A 16,780-nucleotide genomic window follows, 5' to 3' on the forward strand; every position below is an offset into this window, starting at 1 on the left:
CCTTTGAGAAGGTACCATCTGTGCAGTCTGCAATTTTGTTGAAGAAAGATGTTGAATCTATTTAATATTTCTTGAAAAATAATTGATTTCTGTGCATTTTTTTTCACACTGCATCAAATTAAGGTTGATTACGTCGATTAAGCATCATGAGGTGGAGCGTGAGGGGTGGTTCCTTATTTTTTATTTATTTATTTTTGTTGTTGCTGGGAGTTGGAACCCTATTAGTTAGGTTGCTTAATATTTACGCTAAGTACTCTTTAAAATACCAGAATAGGGAGGATGGTGTAGGTTTATTAGATTGATCAGTATTGCTGAACTATGAAATATTTTTTTTTTGCATATAGGTATAACAGAATAGCTTTAGTGTAGTTGTTGTTTTAAACTTGAGTATGAACTTATACAAAATGCAGCAAGATATTTTTAAAAAAACAGTTTTGTTGATTAAAAAACACTATATCGGATTCATATCGGTATCGGCAGATATCCAAATTTATGATATCGGTATCGGTATCGGACATAAAAAAGTGGTATCGTGCCATCTCTAGTTTGCACACTCGACCCATAACTGCAGATTATGTATGTATCAGAGTTTTCTTTACAAAAAGGGTCTAAAGCTGATCGTTTTGGCTTATACTGATAAAAGGATGTAAAATAATAAAATTACAGATAAGAAAAACGACTGATCACCAAGAACAGATTGTATGAAAATGTGTTGTTATTTTTCTATTCATTAGTTCTATTTATTTGATAGAGATGTGCCGAGGTTGAAAGGTCTTTTATCATACATCAACTTTAACTTTAAAATTGCCATGTTACATTTTTTAAGGTCATAAAACATTATTACACATATACTAACACTGTAATATATATAGTTTATAGATACATGTTACGCTGCAACACTTGTACATATATCAAAATAGTTTAGCGCTTTAATCTGAAAAACAAAAAATCTTTAATTTTTTTATTATTTTGTCAAGAATTTTGATCTGGCCCAAAACACATGAAAGTCACTCCATGTCAGGATGTTATTGTTAGTTCTTTAATAAACTGAAAATCAGCATTTAAACCAAAATCCGAGCGCGACAAACTATAGATGAAAATGAACATCTGGTTTACCTTCCTCTCCACGTGGCGGCACGTGTCATACTTGATCTCAGAATAAAACGCTCCACCTGCGTCGATCATTTAAAGAACTCAACTTCTTTGACTACGAAGTCATTTCTCAAACAACAACAGCTTTTAAATATAACACTGTGTCATCCAGTAAACATCTGTTATGAAAGGATATTTTCAAAAGCAGCAAAAACAGCTTTTTGGTGGGTAAATGTCTCCACTTTATATATTTATTAAAAAAACCATCCATGTCAGTGCAGAATAAACACAAGCGTGTGGCATTAGTGCTCCAAATGTTAACAACAGGCCCCAACATTTAATGCAATTAATATTTTATAAACAGTAATTAAAGAAAGTATTTACACAATTTAATTAATTTTCACACATCAAATCTCCCTCAAAAATGTAACAATAATAATCTGATTAGCATTTTTTCAATCATCATAGCTTGTCAAAATAAAGCAGACAAGTGGGCAATTAAAAACAGTTCAGTCTGGTAATTACTCTGCTTTTGACTGTGTGCAGGATAAATGACTCCTACATGCGTTGAATATTGGCAAGAACTGTAAAATATGAATATATTGTCTAAAAAAACAACACTATAAAGGTCAAAGGTCAATTTATTCCATACATGAAAGTAAATTAATAAGAAAATCTGCCTTAGTTTTTTTGGAAGAAAATAAAAACAACATTTTATATATTTTGTAAATAAGTCTGTGGTTAAAAAAGACAGGAAAGAGAGCCATTTCAGTTTTAACTTATTTTTTATGAAAAATACGCTTTTAAAATTGCTATTTAATGCACTTTAAACAATGGCTGTATCTGGGATGATAGGAGCATGTGTTCCTTACCTGGCCAATGAACTTGGGAAAGGGACCTCGCTCATTCTCACTTATAGATATATTAGGAACCAGCAGGGATCTCTTAGATCTGTACGGCAGCTTTTGACCCACGATATCCTACAAAACACAGAAGAGAAACCATATCATTGAAACTGGCAATAACTGAAATAGCTACATAATGTCTATCAACATTTTTAATTACCTGAAAACCCCACAACAACATCTAAACACACACACATACATAGCGAGTTGTTAAGTGTGCACTGAATGCAATAAAACTGTTAATACAGCTACTCTTAGAGAAATTTCTTTCTTTTCCTTTTTTAAAGGAGAGTTGTATATATAACATATGATGCAAACAAGCTGAACATCTGCATCTGGCAGTCAGCACCATATGCCTTACACATTTGGAGATAAGGACATAGTCTCTGGGAAAACTCTGCTGCTCTCACTAAATCTTAAATTCTTTATTTATATGTATTCAGCCCGTATGTTAAATAAGGATGGGAGAGAAAAGTAGAAAGCAAATTCAAAACAAAGCTCACAAGAAATGGTAAAAATGAAGAAATGAGCAAAGGCAAGGTTTTGGTAAAGTAATTGAACTGTTCGAGCAGAAGGAGCCCATCTGAAATGTTGCTTTTGCTCTTGAGAACACAATAGCATAATCTAATTTTATCTTCCACCCTCCTGCTGCTGTAAACAAAGACATGCTTTTTGCTGTGTAATATAGGGAAAAATTCTCCCTTTCCTTTTGAAATCTCGGATCTTTCTGCTCTGATGAAAATAATGCCTAGAAATGACCCCAGGAAGCTGTAACCTAGGCTGCTAGCACACAGTGATGAAATATCACGGCAGGGCAGTTCACCGATTGCCTGAACACCTGGACTTCAGCTGAGGAGCTCACACGTTTGTTTGACGCATTACTTTGATGCAAAACGATGCAGGAAAATGTTCTGTTCTGATGATGTTGGATCTCACATCGGCCTTTGACACCGTTGACCATCACATCCTACGTGAAAGGCTGAAATACTGGGTCGGTGTATCTGGATCTGCCTTAGAGTGGTTCTCTTCATATCTGTATGAACGTTACTTTTTTGTGGCAGTCTCTAAGTACAGGTCATCTTCCACGTCCCGTGGTGTGCCACATGGCTCTGTGCTGGGGCCTTTATTGCTCTTAGTATATCTACTTCCCCACCAGCACAGCATTTTGAGCCCCTTTAAAGACATCTGCTACCACTACTACGCCAACGATATCCAGTTATACATTTCTTTCAAGCCCCAAGATTTTGAATGAGTGCTAAGAATCCATTAAAGTTTGGATGGCTGACAACTTCCTCCAACTCAACGAAGGAAAGACTGAAGTCCTTGTATGTGCTCCTGACAGACATGTACCTAAGATAATGAATGCTATTGGTCCTCTTGCAACATTTGTGAAATCGTCTATCAGGAGCCTCGGGGTAATCTTCGACCCGGCTCTCACTTTGGATGTTCACGTCAAATCTTTGGTTCGGTTTTATCACTTAAGAAACATTTCCAAAGTAAGCGCGACTGTATCTCGCACTGAACTGGAGATTGTCATTCATGCTTTCATTTCATCAAGACTGGACTACTGTAATTCACTATTTACGTGTTTAAACTGAAACTCCCTGGAGCGTCTGCAGATTGTTCAAAACGCTGCAGCAAGACTTCTGACCAAAACATCGAAGTACTCACACCGTTGCTAATACAGCTGCACTGGCTCCCCGTCGAATTCAGAGTCCACTTCAAGATTCTGGTTCAAGCTCCTGCCTACACCATTGAGCTTCTACAGCCTTATGTTCATAGCAGGCCTCTTAGGTCATGTGACCAGGGTCTACTTTCATTCATCAGACAAAGTTGAGAACTAAGGGAGACAGAGCTTTTGCCACTGTGGCTCCCAGACTGTGGAACTCTGTCCCACTGGGCATAAGATCTCTGGACTCAGTAGCTTCTTTCATAAAACAACTAAAAACACATCTTTTTAGAATTGCATTTTGTTGACTGTTGTCTGTTTTGTTTTACGCTTTGTCATCCTTGTGTGAAGCACTTTGTGATCTTTTATGTGGAAAGGTGCTATATACACTCAACAAAAATATAAACGCAACACCTTTGTTACTGCTCCCATTCCCCATGGGATGGACGTAGAGACCTAAAATTCATTCCAGATACACAATATAACCATCCCTCCCAAACAGTGGTCACAAATCAGTCCAAATGTGTGGTAGTGGGCACATCTGCTATATTGAGATAATCCATCCCACCTCACAGGTGTGCCACATCAGGATGCTGATCTGACATCATGAGTAGTGCACAGGTGTACCTCAGACTGCCCACAACAAAAGGCCACCCTGGAATGTGCAGTTTTTTGCGCTATTGGGGGTCTGGGGACCCAGAACCGGTCAGTATCTGGTGTGACCACCATTTGCCTCATGCAGTGCAACACATCGTCGCATGGAGTCTATCAGATTGTCAATTGTGGCCTGTGGAATGTTGGTCCACTCCACTTCAATGGCTGTGCGAGGTTGTTGGATATTCGTGGGAACTGGTACACGCTGTCGTATACGCCGGTCAAACACATCCCGAACATGCTCAATGGGTGACATGTCCGGTGAGTATGCTGGCCATGCAAGAACTGGGACATTCTCAGCTGCCATCTGCCCTGAACAATGTGAACCATGATTCATCCGTGAAGCGCACACCTCTCCAACGTGCCAGACGCCATCGAATGTGAGCATTTGCCCACACAAGTCTGTTACGGTAACGAGCTGGAGTCAGGTCAAGACCCCGATGAGGACGACGGGCATGCAGTTGAGCGTCCCTGAGACGGTTTCTGACAGTTTGTGCAGAAATTGTTTGGTTGTGCAAACCAATTGTTCCAGCAGCTGTCTGGGTGGCTGGTCCCAGACGATCTTGGAGGTGAACCTGCTGGATGTGGAGGTCCTGGGCTGGTGTGGTTACACGAGGTCTGCGGTTGTGAGGCCGGTTGGATGTGCTGCCATATTCTCTGAAACGCCTGTGGAGACGGCTTATGGTTGAGAAATGAACATTCAATGCACGGGCGACAGATCTGGTTGACATTCCTGCTGTCAGCATGCCAATTGCACGCTCCCTCATTGCTTGTGGCATCTGTGGCATTTTGCTGTGAGACAAAACTGCACATTCCAGGGTGGCCTTTTGTTGTGGGCAGTCTGAGGTACACCTGTGCACTACTCATGATGTCAGATCAGCATCCTGATGTGGCACACCTGTGAGGTGGGATGGATTATCTCAATATAGCAGATGTGCCCACTACCACACATTTGGACTGATTTGTGACCACTGTTTGGGAGGGATGGTTATATTGTGTATCTGGAATGAATTTTAGGTCTCTACGTCCATCCCATGGGGAATGGGAGCAGTAACAAAGGTGTTGCGTTTATATTTTTGTTGAGTGTACATAAAGTTTTACTTACTTACAACACACAAAGTGTTGGGAAAGCGAACACGGTTTAGTAAATCTGATTAGTATTAGTAATAAAATATGATGTGATACAGCCAAAATCTTTTAATAGAACGGATATCAGCAAAATGTTGGTTATGTTTTTTTATAAGTTAATAGCTCAACGAACACTTTTGGCTTCGTTTGGTCCTCAGTATGTCATGATCCAACTAAGGGATGTGCATATTTCACTGGTAATGACCCGTTAATCGTGATCTGCATGATGTGGACTTACTTCATGCTCAAAGAATCAACATGCTGCTGTGGTTGTCAGGCGTCAGCTCACATACTACATACCTCCTATGATAATATTTTGGACTTTTTTCTCTTTGAGTCTTTGGCATTTTAACCAAAGTCACTTGAAAAAACTCTCATGTAGATTATACGTCTGCTTTGTCAGAGCTTCCCTTCAATCTCTATATTAATCCCTCATAAACCCGTTGGCTCTGTTTCAGAGCAGTCTAGTACAAAACACACGACCATCTCTTATAACCTAACTAAAATTATTGATATTGTTGTTGCAGTTGCTCACTAAAATACTGAGAAGTTAAACATCCAGGAGAAAAAAGCATTTCCAAACTCCAGCTGGCAGACTAGTAAACTGATTAGCTTGACTAGCTAACTTGTTGATTTAGCTAATTAAACAGCAGCTAAATGAAAAAGTACAACACTGAATTTTATTCTTTTATCCAGATGGTAATAAGGTTCCTACTATTCAGTATCGCTTTGAACAAAACTTACTATTCCAATGCCAACATCCACAACAACCAACACCCCCACCTCAGGATTTCATTTTGACTTCGACATTGAACTTTGTCTATAAAAATGACAGAACGATAACAGTCAAAGCAAAGCGCACATACATAAAAACTTCAACTGAGCAAGTGTTAAAATGGTAACACTTTTTCAATATAAAAGTACAAAAAACAACTTGTATTTTTTGTGAGTTCATTTATAATATAAATATCCTATTTATTTATTTGCTTTTGTTCTTTTTTAACCTAGCGTGCATAACTATAATGAGTTCACAAAGATATGGCAGCATATACGCAAATCAGGCATGACATTATGACCACCTGCCAAAAAAAACCATATTGCTCATCACCCATTTGCTGCCAGAACAGCCCTGACCCATCGAGGCTTTCACTCTGTTTGAGCCCTGATGTCGTGCTGTGGCACCATGATGTCAGCCAGTGGTGGTCCTAGGCTGTTTGGCGCCCTGGGCGAACACCCCCTAACTAACAAACAACCATCATAATACATCATCATACAATGACAATAGGACAAATCAACAACTGACAGTGACTAATTAATATTGTGCTGAACACAGTCCAAAAGATTCAGTCAGCTACATCAGTGTCTACTATTTACTCTCATAGCCAAGTGGCTAACAAACGTAAACAGATGTTTTCACTATCACTACTAATTAATGTTTTCTTGTTGTATCCCTGTTGTGGTCAGTGCTATCCACTATGCTGTTGCATGCTGGGGCAGCAGGTTGAGGGTCACAGATGCCAACAGATTCCATAAACTGATCCACAAGGCCAAGAATGTTGTGAGGATGGTGGTGACTGAGAGGCAGATGTTGTCCAAGATAAGGACAATCATGGATAACACCTCCCATCCACTCCATGATGTACTGGTCAGTCACAGGAGCACGTTCAGTGAGAGACTGAGATTACCCACAATGCACCACTGAACGACACAGGAAATCATTCCTGTCTGTGGCCATTTCTCTGTACAACTCCTCCATCTAACACACTGCGAACACTGTAAGAGTTTCACCCTTTTTACACACACTCTTTTCTACTCTGGAATAATCATCAATTTTCTTGATATTTATTTATAATCACCTCTGTTAATCCTTGATATATATTAGTGCTATTTCTTAAATGTGTAAAATCTGAAACATAATGTATTCTTTGGAGTTTAGTCTGTTACTGTTACTATTTTTACCATTTCTTCTTGGAGCAACTGTAACCCACATAATTTCCTTAGGGATTAATAAAGTTTTCTGATTCTGATTGTTTCAGGATGACCTGCCATTATCCAATGACACATCTGCTTACCTGCATCTTTTGCTCGTTTCTCCTCCTCTTCTTTTCTCTTTTTTTCTAAACTTTTCTTGTCCATCTTCCATTGGTTTTAATTTTGCACTCCAGTATGAACACCCATCCCCCCACCACAACATAACCTAACAGACCTACACTTTAGTTCACAGATTCATTTTGTCGAGGGTTTATTTCTGGGATTTCGCACAACCCAGGATTCAGATCATGAATACATGATGGGCTTGGAATTACAATATTATGAATGAAATGTGCTCTATTTAAAAGCAGCCGGCCCCCTTCCTCTTTCGACGGGTTGTGTGTGAGACTTTAAATCATCAAATTGTAAATTATAAATTTGAAACTGTTATTGATCCTTTTATCCCGAGTTCTAAAGTGTATGTTTATTTTCTTAATCTTCTTATATATATTGTTTGTTTACTTGCACTGCTGTAACTGGAGCCTCGTCATCTCGATACTGTACTGTATATAGAGGAGATGACAATAAATAGAAAACAGATTGGTGCCTATGCAATGCAGCATGGGTGCGAGCAAAAAAAAGAAAAAAAGACCACGATGCCGCCCCCTCCACGATGCCGCCCCATGCAACTGCCCGTGTCACCTGTATCAAAAACCACTACTGATGTTAGCAAAGGATCCTTTAAAGCCAAATCAACACCTCAAACTTCGTGTTGTGCTCTTAAACCATTCCTGTTTTTGCTTTGTGGCTCGGTACATTATCCTGTTGAAAGGAACCACAGCCAATAGTGAATACCGTTTCCATGAAAGGTTGTAGATGGTCTGCAACAATGCTTAAGTAGGGGGTACATGTCAAAGTGACATCAACGTGGATAGCAGCACTCGAGGCTTTAGAGCAGAATATTGCCCAAAGCATCACACTGCCTTCGCTGGCTTGCATCCTTTGTCGTGTTCCCTGGAAGTGATGCACATGCACCTGGCCATCCACATGATGTCAAAGAAAATGCGATTCAGCAGTCTTCCATTGGTCCATGCTTTCGGCACAGGAGTCAACATGGGCACCCTGACTGGCCTTTGGCTATGCAGCCCCCTTAGGTGACAAACTGTGATGGACTGTGTATTCTGTGACCTTTCTATCAGAACTTTTCACATTTTTTGGGGGAAGATTTGAGCTACAGTAGCTCATCTGTCAGATCAGCCCACACAGGACAGCCTTCGATTCCTGTGCATCAGTCTGCCTTGACTACCTACGACTCTGCCACTGTTTGCCATTGTTTCTCCTTCGGACCGCCACAATCCAGATAAACTCCACTAGATCTGAAGTTGTGTAGCTTCTTTTCTCTTCACTTGCCCCCTAATGTTTCCCACCCATAACAGGTCCCACGATGAAGAGAAAATAAATCAGTGTTATTCACATCACCTGTCGCAGTCATAATCCTGTGCCTGATCGCTGAGGTGAGGTCTCTGCACGCTTACACTGCTTCTCAGCTGACAGTAACCATGCTGTTGCTTTCACCTCTGTCAGCATGATGGAAACAGAAGAGGTAAAACTGAGCCACTCGTAGACAATGATTTGGCTTCATCTGCCAAACACTCACATCACTAACCACAACGCCGCTCCACCACCCCAGCTACAAAGTTCAGAAAGCACACAGTGAAACAGTAATCACAAACACAACCCAACCAGAACAAACCAAAGACACAGCGAGTGGTCTCTGAAATGGCCACTCTTATCAAATCCACTGGGGGATGACCTTTGAAATGTCAAAGAGAGAAATCAAAAACCTGACCTAAAACTGTTAAACAGAACACTGCACAAAAGTATGAAGGATTACAGTCAGTCAGTGGTGTGTGTGTGTATATTTATGTGAGCGGTGCACAAGCAAGTTTATGGACTTTTAAGCACTGCGTGTAGAAATCTGGCCGGAGTTCGAAGCCTCGGGATGAACGCATCAATCCCATCGTGCACAGCTGTGTGATATTTGTGAAGATGGGTAAGAGGAGCTGCGAGGCAAAGAGACACCACGAGGTATTTTTAGTGGCAGGTTAGAAGAGTAAAGGCTAAGATAAATCATGCTGTCAAATCCACGCCTTCGCTGAGCTGAGATACAGTGGCTATGAAGAAGGAGCGATGGTGCTTTAAAATGTATCAATGCTCTGCAGGTGGAACGCGAGCAGGGTGAGCGGCACATTCACCGAGTTGGGAATGGCTCACCACGGGGTATTCTGGGAAAGAAAACTCGCAGCTCTGCTCTCTTCGCTCGCACCTTTAGACCTGCCACTATGCCCATCTCACTCATTCTTTCCTCTCACTTCACTATACCTTTTCTTCTCACTTTCTCCTTTTGCTTTCCTGATACATGTGTGATGAATTGTGCTCTTAGAGCGTGGTGATGTGTTCGTAAATTACTGCTCCACCATCAACGCTGATGCAGCCTTAACGCATTTGCATCCCTATCTGCCTTTCACATGATCATTAGGGCATTTCAGCGTGCTGATCTGAAAGAGTCACGACAAGAAAAAATATGCTTGATTAGTCCTCGGCAACAAAGTGTGAGTTTGTGTTCACGTGTACACATATGCTGCACCGTAGTGTGTGTGTGTGTGTGTGTGTGTGTGTGTGTGTGTGTGTGTGTGTGTGTGTGTGTGTGTGTGTGTGTGCGTGCGTGTGTGTGTGTGTGTGTGTGTGTGTGTGAGGGAGAGAAAGACAGAACCTTTGTCATTGTCATCCGAGCCCAGAGTTACTGTGGCAGGAAAGTCGTGTCCTTGTCCATTCTGCCATTTTCACTCTCAGTGCTATATTGAGACGTGTCATTACTCATTGCTGACAATGTGTTGGAGACCTGGTGAGAAATGGATAATATCAAGGCCACCATCAGCCACTGGTGACAGGCAAGAGCTACACTTTTCAGTGTGGAATAAACTCTTGCATACTGTATGCAGGAAAGCCAGACAATTAGTCTGTTCGCCTAATACGCAGATCAGCTAACTTATGTTGGTGTCGGCGGTACGCGTGCATATGCAGAAAATAATAAATCGGCATGCCGGCCCAATTACGCGTCCCTTAAAACACAATGTGTATGACTAATAAACCATAAACACTTTTCCCCTTGCTTATTCAAAATACAGCAATGCACTAACGACTAATGCCTATTTCAGTATTTAATTAGCAGAATTAATTAATGGTGCGAAAGAGAGATGAGTGTGTGTACAAGCTCATCTCTAGATACTTGTATGGAGTGTGCACTATTAAAAATCCACATGTAACTTCATAAATACATTCCAAACTTGGTTCCTTTTACAGAGAAATTAAAGCTAAAGGCAGAAATGTGTGAAACCTAGAGCTGGGCGATAGAACGATATGTATTGCGAAATAACTTTTTCTTGATAGAAAAATTAAACTATTGCGATAGACCTCATCTCTCTTATAAAAAAAAAAAAGAACAGCCAATACAAATTAAGCAGCACAGAGCCGAACCAATCACAGCCGCAGCGTCACGTCACGTGACTTGTTGCGTACAGCTCAAGTGCCAAGCCGCACATGTGTATTTGTTTGGGAAGCAGCCAGCCGAAGTGTGGCCGGGTAATGGAGGAAATGAGTGTGCCGACTACAGAAAAATTAAACTGAGAGCTTGGGTGACCGGGTTACCGAAGAGAACACAGATGATGGTTCCAACGCCGGAGAGATTGTCGAAAGGAAAGGCCAGAGAGGTTCCGTAGTGTGGAGGTATTTCGGCTATTTGAAGTCTGACAAAAACAGAGTAACGCGCACTGTAAATTGTGCCGAAAGCACAAAGTCTGGCAATACAACAAACCTTTTTTATCACCTGAAGCGGTGCCACCCACTAGAGCACGCTCACTCTGACTGAAAGCGCTAATTCGTCGTCGAAAACAACCAGGGGAATCCCTGCGAAGCAGCAACAGTCAATTGAGTCGGCTTTCTCCAGCATCTTACCATGTGACAAAAACGCTAAGAGACATAGCAACATAACGAATGCCATAGCTTACTGTCTTGCTAAAGACATGCTACCAATAAACACGGTCGACAATGAAGGATTCAAGCAGCTAATTAAGGTAATGGATCCTCGTTACCAACTCCCTGGACATAAACATTTCTCTCAGACAGCGCTTCCAAAGCAATATTAAATAAGTTAGTCAATTTTGTCTCTTCTTCTGTAAAATAAACTAAGATTTATTTTTAAAATTAATATTTTGTTTCTAAGTGGAACTGACAATTTAGTCTGTTTCGTTTGTTCTATTTTGAAACTTAAACGCTTTAGCGGCTGCCTTTTGTGTAGTTTGTAATATTTGCCTTTATTTTGCCTAAACTGAAGCCTCATTTTAAGTACATCTGCCCTGTTGAACTTATTATGGGAAATAAATATTTAAATCAAAACAACCTGCTGATTATTTCACATTTTACTTGTGAGCAACGGCACATTTAAATCTTACAAATATAGTTATTTGGCTCATATCGTGATATATATCGCCTGAAATGAAAAAAGCATATCGTGATATGAAAAAATCTTATATCGCCCAGCTCTAGTGAATCCTATTCAAGATTCGGGCATTTGTGATCCAAATATGAGACCCAATGCAATACTTCCCTCAGTAAAAGCATCAAAGTCCCTGCCACAGCTTAACTTTGGCAGTTTACATGTGTGAAGAATCCTGCTGCTTCCACCGCTGCAAGAAGAAAAGTGTCCCGACGTGGAGGCAGTTATTTTCATTTTAAATCTAGAAGGGTCAACGACGCTGCCGGCGCTACGACTCTGTATATATTTAGATACATCTTAGAAGAATCCCTGTTTGCACCCTGTATCCTGGATGAAGGTGTACATAGCTACAGATCTCTACTTCTTCTTTTTTGTTTTTTAATCTGGACACATCATCACTGCTGCAGTTTGGCAACAATGTCGCTTAAGGACAACAAAAAGCAACAAAGACGATATTTAGTACAAAAAGCAGTTATTACTCTGATTTACCAAACATAGCTTTTAAGGTTTTATGAATTTTTCCTTCATTATTTTGTTCTTTGCCTACCTCATCTGTGCGTGTGTGGCTTTTATTTAAATGATGACTCATCTACTGCAAACCACAGCTACATTAGAGTGCAAACAAAGTACTGTTAACCTGAACCTGCATTGCTTTGCTTAGGCTAACTACACTAATGCACACAGGGGCAAAATACGGCCCAGGGGCTAGGAGCATCACATGAACCACTCCATTCTGGACCCCAACGGCCTGAAGGATAAACAAAGCAAAGCCCCAAATCAATAACGCAGCATTATGCTAAAGAATCTCGAGGTTAATGCCTGCAGTGAGTCTGTAAAAGTATGTAATTTGATGTGCAGCATTTCATCGGTGAGCTGTGCAAATCAGACAATTAGAAAGTTGTATTTTGAACATATACACCACTTTATTAGGCACACGTGTTACTAGTACTGGATTGGACGCCATTCTGCCTTCAGCTTCAACATGCTGCTGGAAACATTCGTGATTTTGCTCCATACTGAAAGGCCAGACAAGGGCTCATATTATTGCAGGTTCCAGTCGTTGCTGATTCATCGACAGCACAACTATGATGAATGAATCTCCTGCTCAGCCACATCACAAAGCTGCTCTATTGGACTGAGATAACTGGTAACTGTGGATGCCATTTGAATGCAGTGAACTGATTGTAATGTTCAATAAACCAGTTTGAGAAGATCTGAGCTTTTATGCAGAAAGCAGCAGTCACATAACAGGTACAGTGTGGTCTTCAATGCACGGTTAACAACCATACAGAGAGAGGCAATGATGCTTCGTACTAAGCAGCTCAAAGCGTGCAAAGAAACCATGATTAAGTTCAGGTAATGAACTCTTTTTAAGGACTAATTAGTTTTGTTATCTGATATCTTGTATATACTATTTTATAACCAACAGCTTTTTATGGGTTTTTAAGGTTTTGGGATTTTTGTGGTTAAAAAATAAAAATCATGTTGAATGTTTAGTAACTCAGTTCTGCATATTCGCCCTTCAGTCAGTCCTACATATAAAACAGTTTCAATGTGCAGAAACCAAAATGTTAATCAAAGTGGTGAGATCAGGTAAGAGATGCATGCAAATCAAAACTGGGGAGGATTTTCTGGACACTGCAGAATATAACATGAAAAACAGAGGATCGAAAAAGAAGACAGATGCCTAATCAGTCATGTGATGATGTTTATGTGATGATGTTTGTAATATCTGATATCTGTGGGATGTCTAGTTTTGGTGCATCAACATTCAATATCTCAAAGATAAACTAAATATTATATTAAAATAGAGATATTCAGCAGATTAAATATTAGGATATCAGATGTACCGTATATTTAATTGATGGGAAAATGGATCAATCAGAGATCTGATGCACATTCTTCAGGATGTTGTCCATTTCCGTGGCAACTAGAAAAGTATTACTACCTCAGATATGACCATATTTACCGTATTTTAGTGATTTTGCTTCTGGTGATATTCCCCGCAGCCTTAGCACCACCCCAGCCTGAAGTGTTGACACCAGGCACGATGAATCCGTGAATGTTGGAACAGAAGCCAAGACTCATCTGGTCAGGAAACATTTTCTAGTGCTCTGTTCTGAATTTTTAATGAGTCTGTGCAAATTGTAGCCCTAATCTTCCAGTTCTGACAGGATTAGCACCTGGTGTCGTTTCCTGCGGCTGAGTGTTCATAGATTCACTTTGACTAGCTCACTTTAGCTTCCCTTGATGGCCCGAGCATGTCAGATCAAGTTACTAATCAGCATGCTTGGACTTTATAAACTCGTCTCAATGTAGAAAAATGTCTAATTTTCTATATTTTTCTTTATACAGCAAGAAAAAATAATAGCTGTTGATTACAGTTTTATACTAGTGTCCTTTCTTTAAACTTTTTGTTAAAAAAATGTCTTTGTTAATCTTTTCTGAGCTGAAGAAGTCGTCAGTGTGGTGATCCATGTTTTGCTGGACTTTATCAAAGGCAGACGTTTCTCTCATCGCAGCCAATCACGAGAGAAAAACACCGTTGACTTTTTTCTAAGAGACCTATGGACATTTTCTTGATCCAATTTTAGCTACTATGCTTCAGCTGTCACCTAACTTTAGAATTTATTCCAAATTTTGTACAATCACCTGCTTATATCCCTGACCTTTATAACTGCTGTTTCTCTAATTGGAGACGGGCCATCCAAAGACAGCTCCAGGCACAAGATTGTTTTAAATATACACCTAATTAGTCTTACTCCTGTGAGAGACATTACAAATTAATTCAAACAAAACATTCTCAGGTGTTTTCAAAACCTTTGATAGCTTGAGACGAAAGCAATGCAACATATCTGTGTTATTTTCTTTCATTTCCAGTCTTTCTTGCTTTCCTTTAATGAATAGTGAATTACTACCGTCGTGATGGAAGAGGAGCTGGACTAAATTGGAAGATAAACCTCACGGGTGGCCTTGAAAATGATTCAATGGTTTGTTTATCTGAAAAATGATCACCAGTTGAAAAATTGTGTGCTTCATAGTTAGCTTGCTTAATTATGATAATCAAAACACCATTAGGCAGCAGGTTTTCAAAAATGTGAACACGAGAGACCGTCTTGCTGTTTTTGTAAATGAATGCTACGTTAGGTTTTCCTCTTCAGCATTCACTCCTACGTATGCAAGCTAACAAAACAAAAAATCTGTAAGTTAGCAGACATATTAAAGCACTTCAGCGGAGATGGAGGGTGAAGAGGAACTAATGCAAAAAGAGACAGAAAACAGACAAAGGCAGTAAACAGAATTAACAAATGACAGCTACTGAACGAGCTGGAGAGAGCGTGAGTGGGACGGAAACAGAGAGAGAAGATTATTCGTGTTGTATAATGTGAGCCGTTGTGCTGCGGTTGCAGGATGTCACATCACAGTCGTTCCCAGAAAGCCTAACTGAACACTGGAAGCTTGCTTAGAGAAAATCTATTTGCCATTGCCTGATGAGGATTTTGCACAGGATGCAGTATTACATTTCATTCAGTGCACGAAAAATGGATGAAACATAACAAAGGCAAAATAAATAGGCTTTTGGACTCGGATTATTTTGCCTGTTATCAGTTGTTACATTTGAATGGTGCCTGTTTATGCCCCCTGAAGGCAAGAAAATGGTCCACATAACTGTTGTTCTGCATAACTGTTGTTCTGCTCAGCATTATGAAAACACCCAGGAATAATACAAATAAAAAATAGTCCATATCTCGGAACGTGCATTTGTTAAATTGAAATGCATTCTTCCATTAATTCACATATTGATCTGCTGCAAAAAAGAGCGGAATAAATTAGTCATTGAATTCAGAAGTTTCGCTCATAATAGGAATCATTCATCAGTTATTTCTTCCCCTCTGGGTCTGCGCTACACCGAGCCAGCGGCCGCACTGAGGAATTAAAAAACGATTCTCTACACCTTCGCTCCTAGCACTTATCAATTATCACCAGCCAATATTTTCTGCCACTACGGCATTTGTTATGCCAATAAATTCACCTAAGAATGCTTCCGCTCTGCTTTAGACAGGAAACAAAGGGAGGTTTGGGCAAATACAGAATCCAACTTCAACAGGAGCATAACAAAGAGATTTCAGAACGGAAATGGACAAAAAGACACCTTCTTTGGTGCAGTAATTGAAAACCGGGAAAGAGGCATCAAGGCAGCTCGACTACCACGAGGACGATTTAAGAACGGCTCGGCATCCAAGTGCACAATGTCGTCAACAGTCGTTTCACAATTCAAACCGCCGGCTCATTGAAACAAGCTTTTAAATATGCCATGACTTAGTTACAGATTCTTTAGAAGCTGCTGCCGCTCAGAACATGTGTTTGATGGGCCACTTGAGACAGGGTGGAAGCACCGGGTGGGGAGTGTGGGGGGACTACAGGATATGGACAGAGAAAGGAACAATAGATTTTCTGATGATACCAGTCCCAGAGCTTGAGGAGCTTCAGCAGATTAATTGATACTGAAATAATGAGAGCTTTTAACCACTCTATCTCACCAGAGACGCCTTCCTCTGCCACGTTTTTTAATCTTTGTTCCTCTCTACCCACTGCTTAATCCATGAACTTTGTAACTATGCCTGCAATTAATAGTTAACTTTTATTTCTGTGTTTATTTTAAGTAAAGTAAAGTAAAGTATCTATTTCCAGGAAAAGATAAAGGACTTAACTGAAGACACCAAACTTCCTTATTACTATTTAATAGAATTTTACAGCTGTTATGGCCCTGTCCATAATCTGTTTTGGTGGCTGTTGTTGTCTGTG

The 16,780-nt window shown here is 40.2% G+C and overlaps 1 protein-coding gene across 2 annotated transcripts in view; it reads right to left on the bottom strand.

Annotated features, from left to right (window-relative positions):
* The window catches only part of cdh13 (cadherin 13, H-cadherin (heart)), a 387,431-nt gene that overhangs the window by 220,711 nt on the left and 149,940 nt on the right, over positions 1–16,780 (bottom strand). For both annotated transcript variants that reach the window (XM_026176725.1, XM_026176726.1), the window contains exon 4: positions 1,965–2,072. In XM_026176725.1, coding sequence (XP_026032510.1) covers positions 1,965–2,072 — 108 coding nt within the window. The remainder of the gene's footprint in view (positions 1–1,964; positions 2,073–16,780) is intronic.

The sequence above is a fragment of the Astatotilapia calliptera genome, chromosome 7, assembly GCF_900246225.1.
Source record: "Astatotilapia calliptera chromosome 7, fAstCal1.2, whole genome shotgun sequence".
Classification (NCBI taxonomy): domain Eukaryota; kingdom Metazoa; phylum Chordata; class Actinopteri; order Cichliformes; family Cichlidae; genus Astatotilapia; species Astatotilapia calliptera.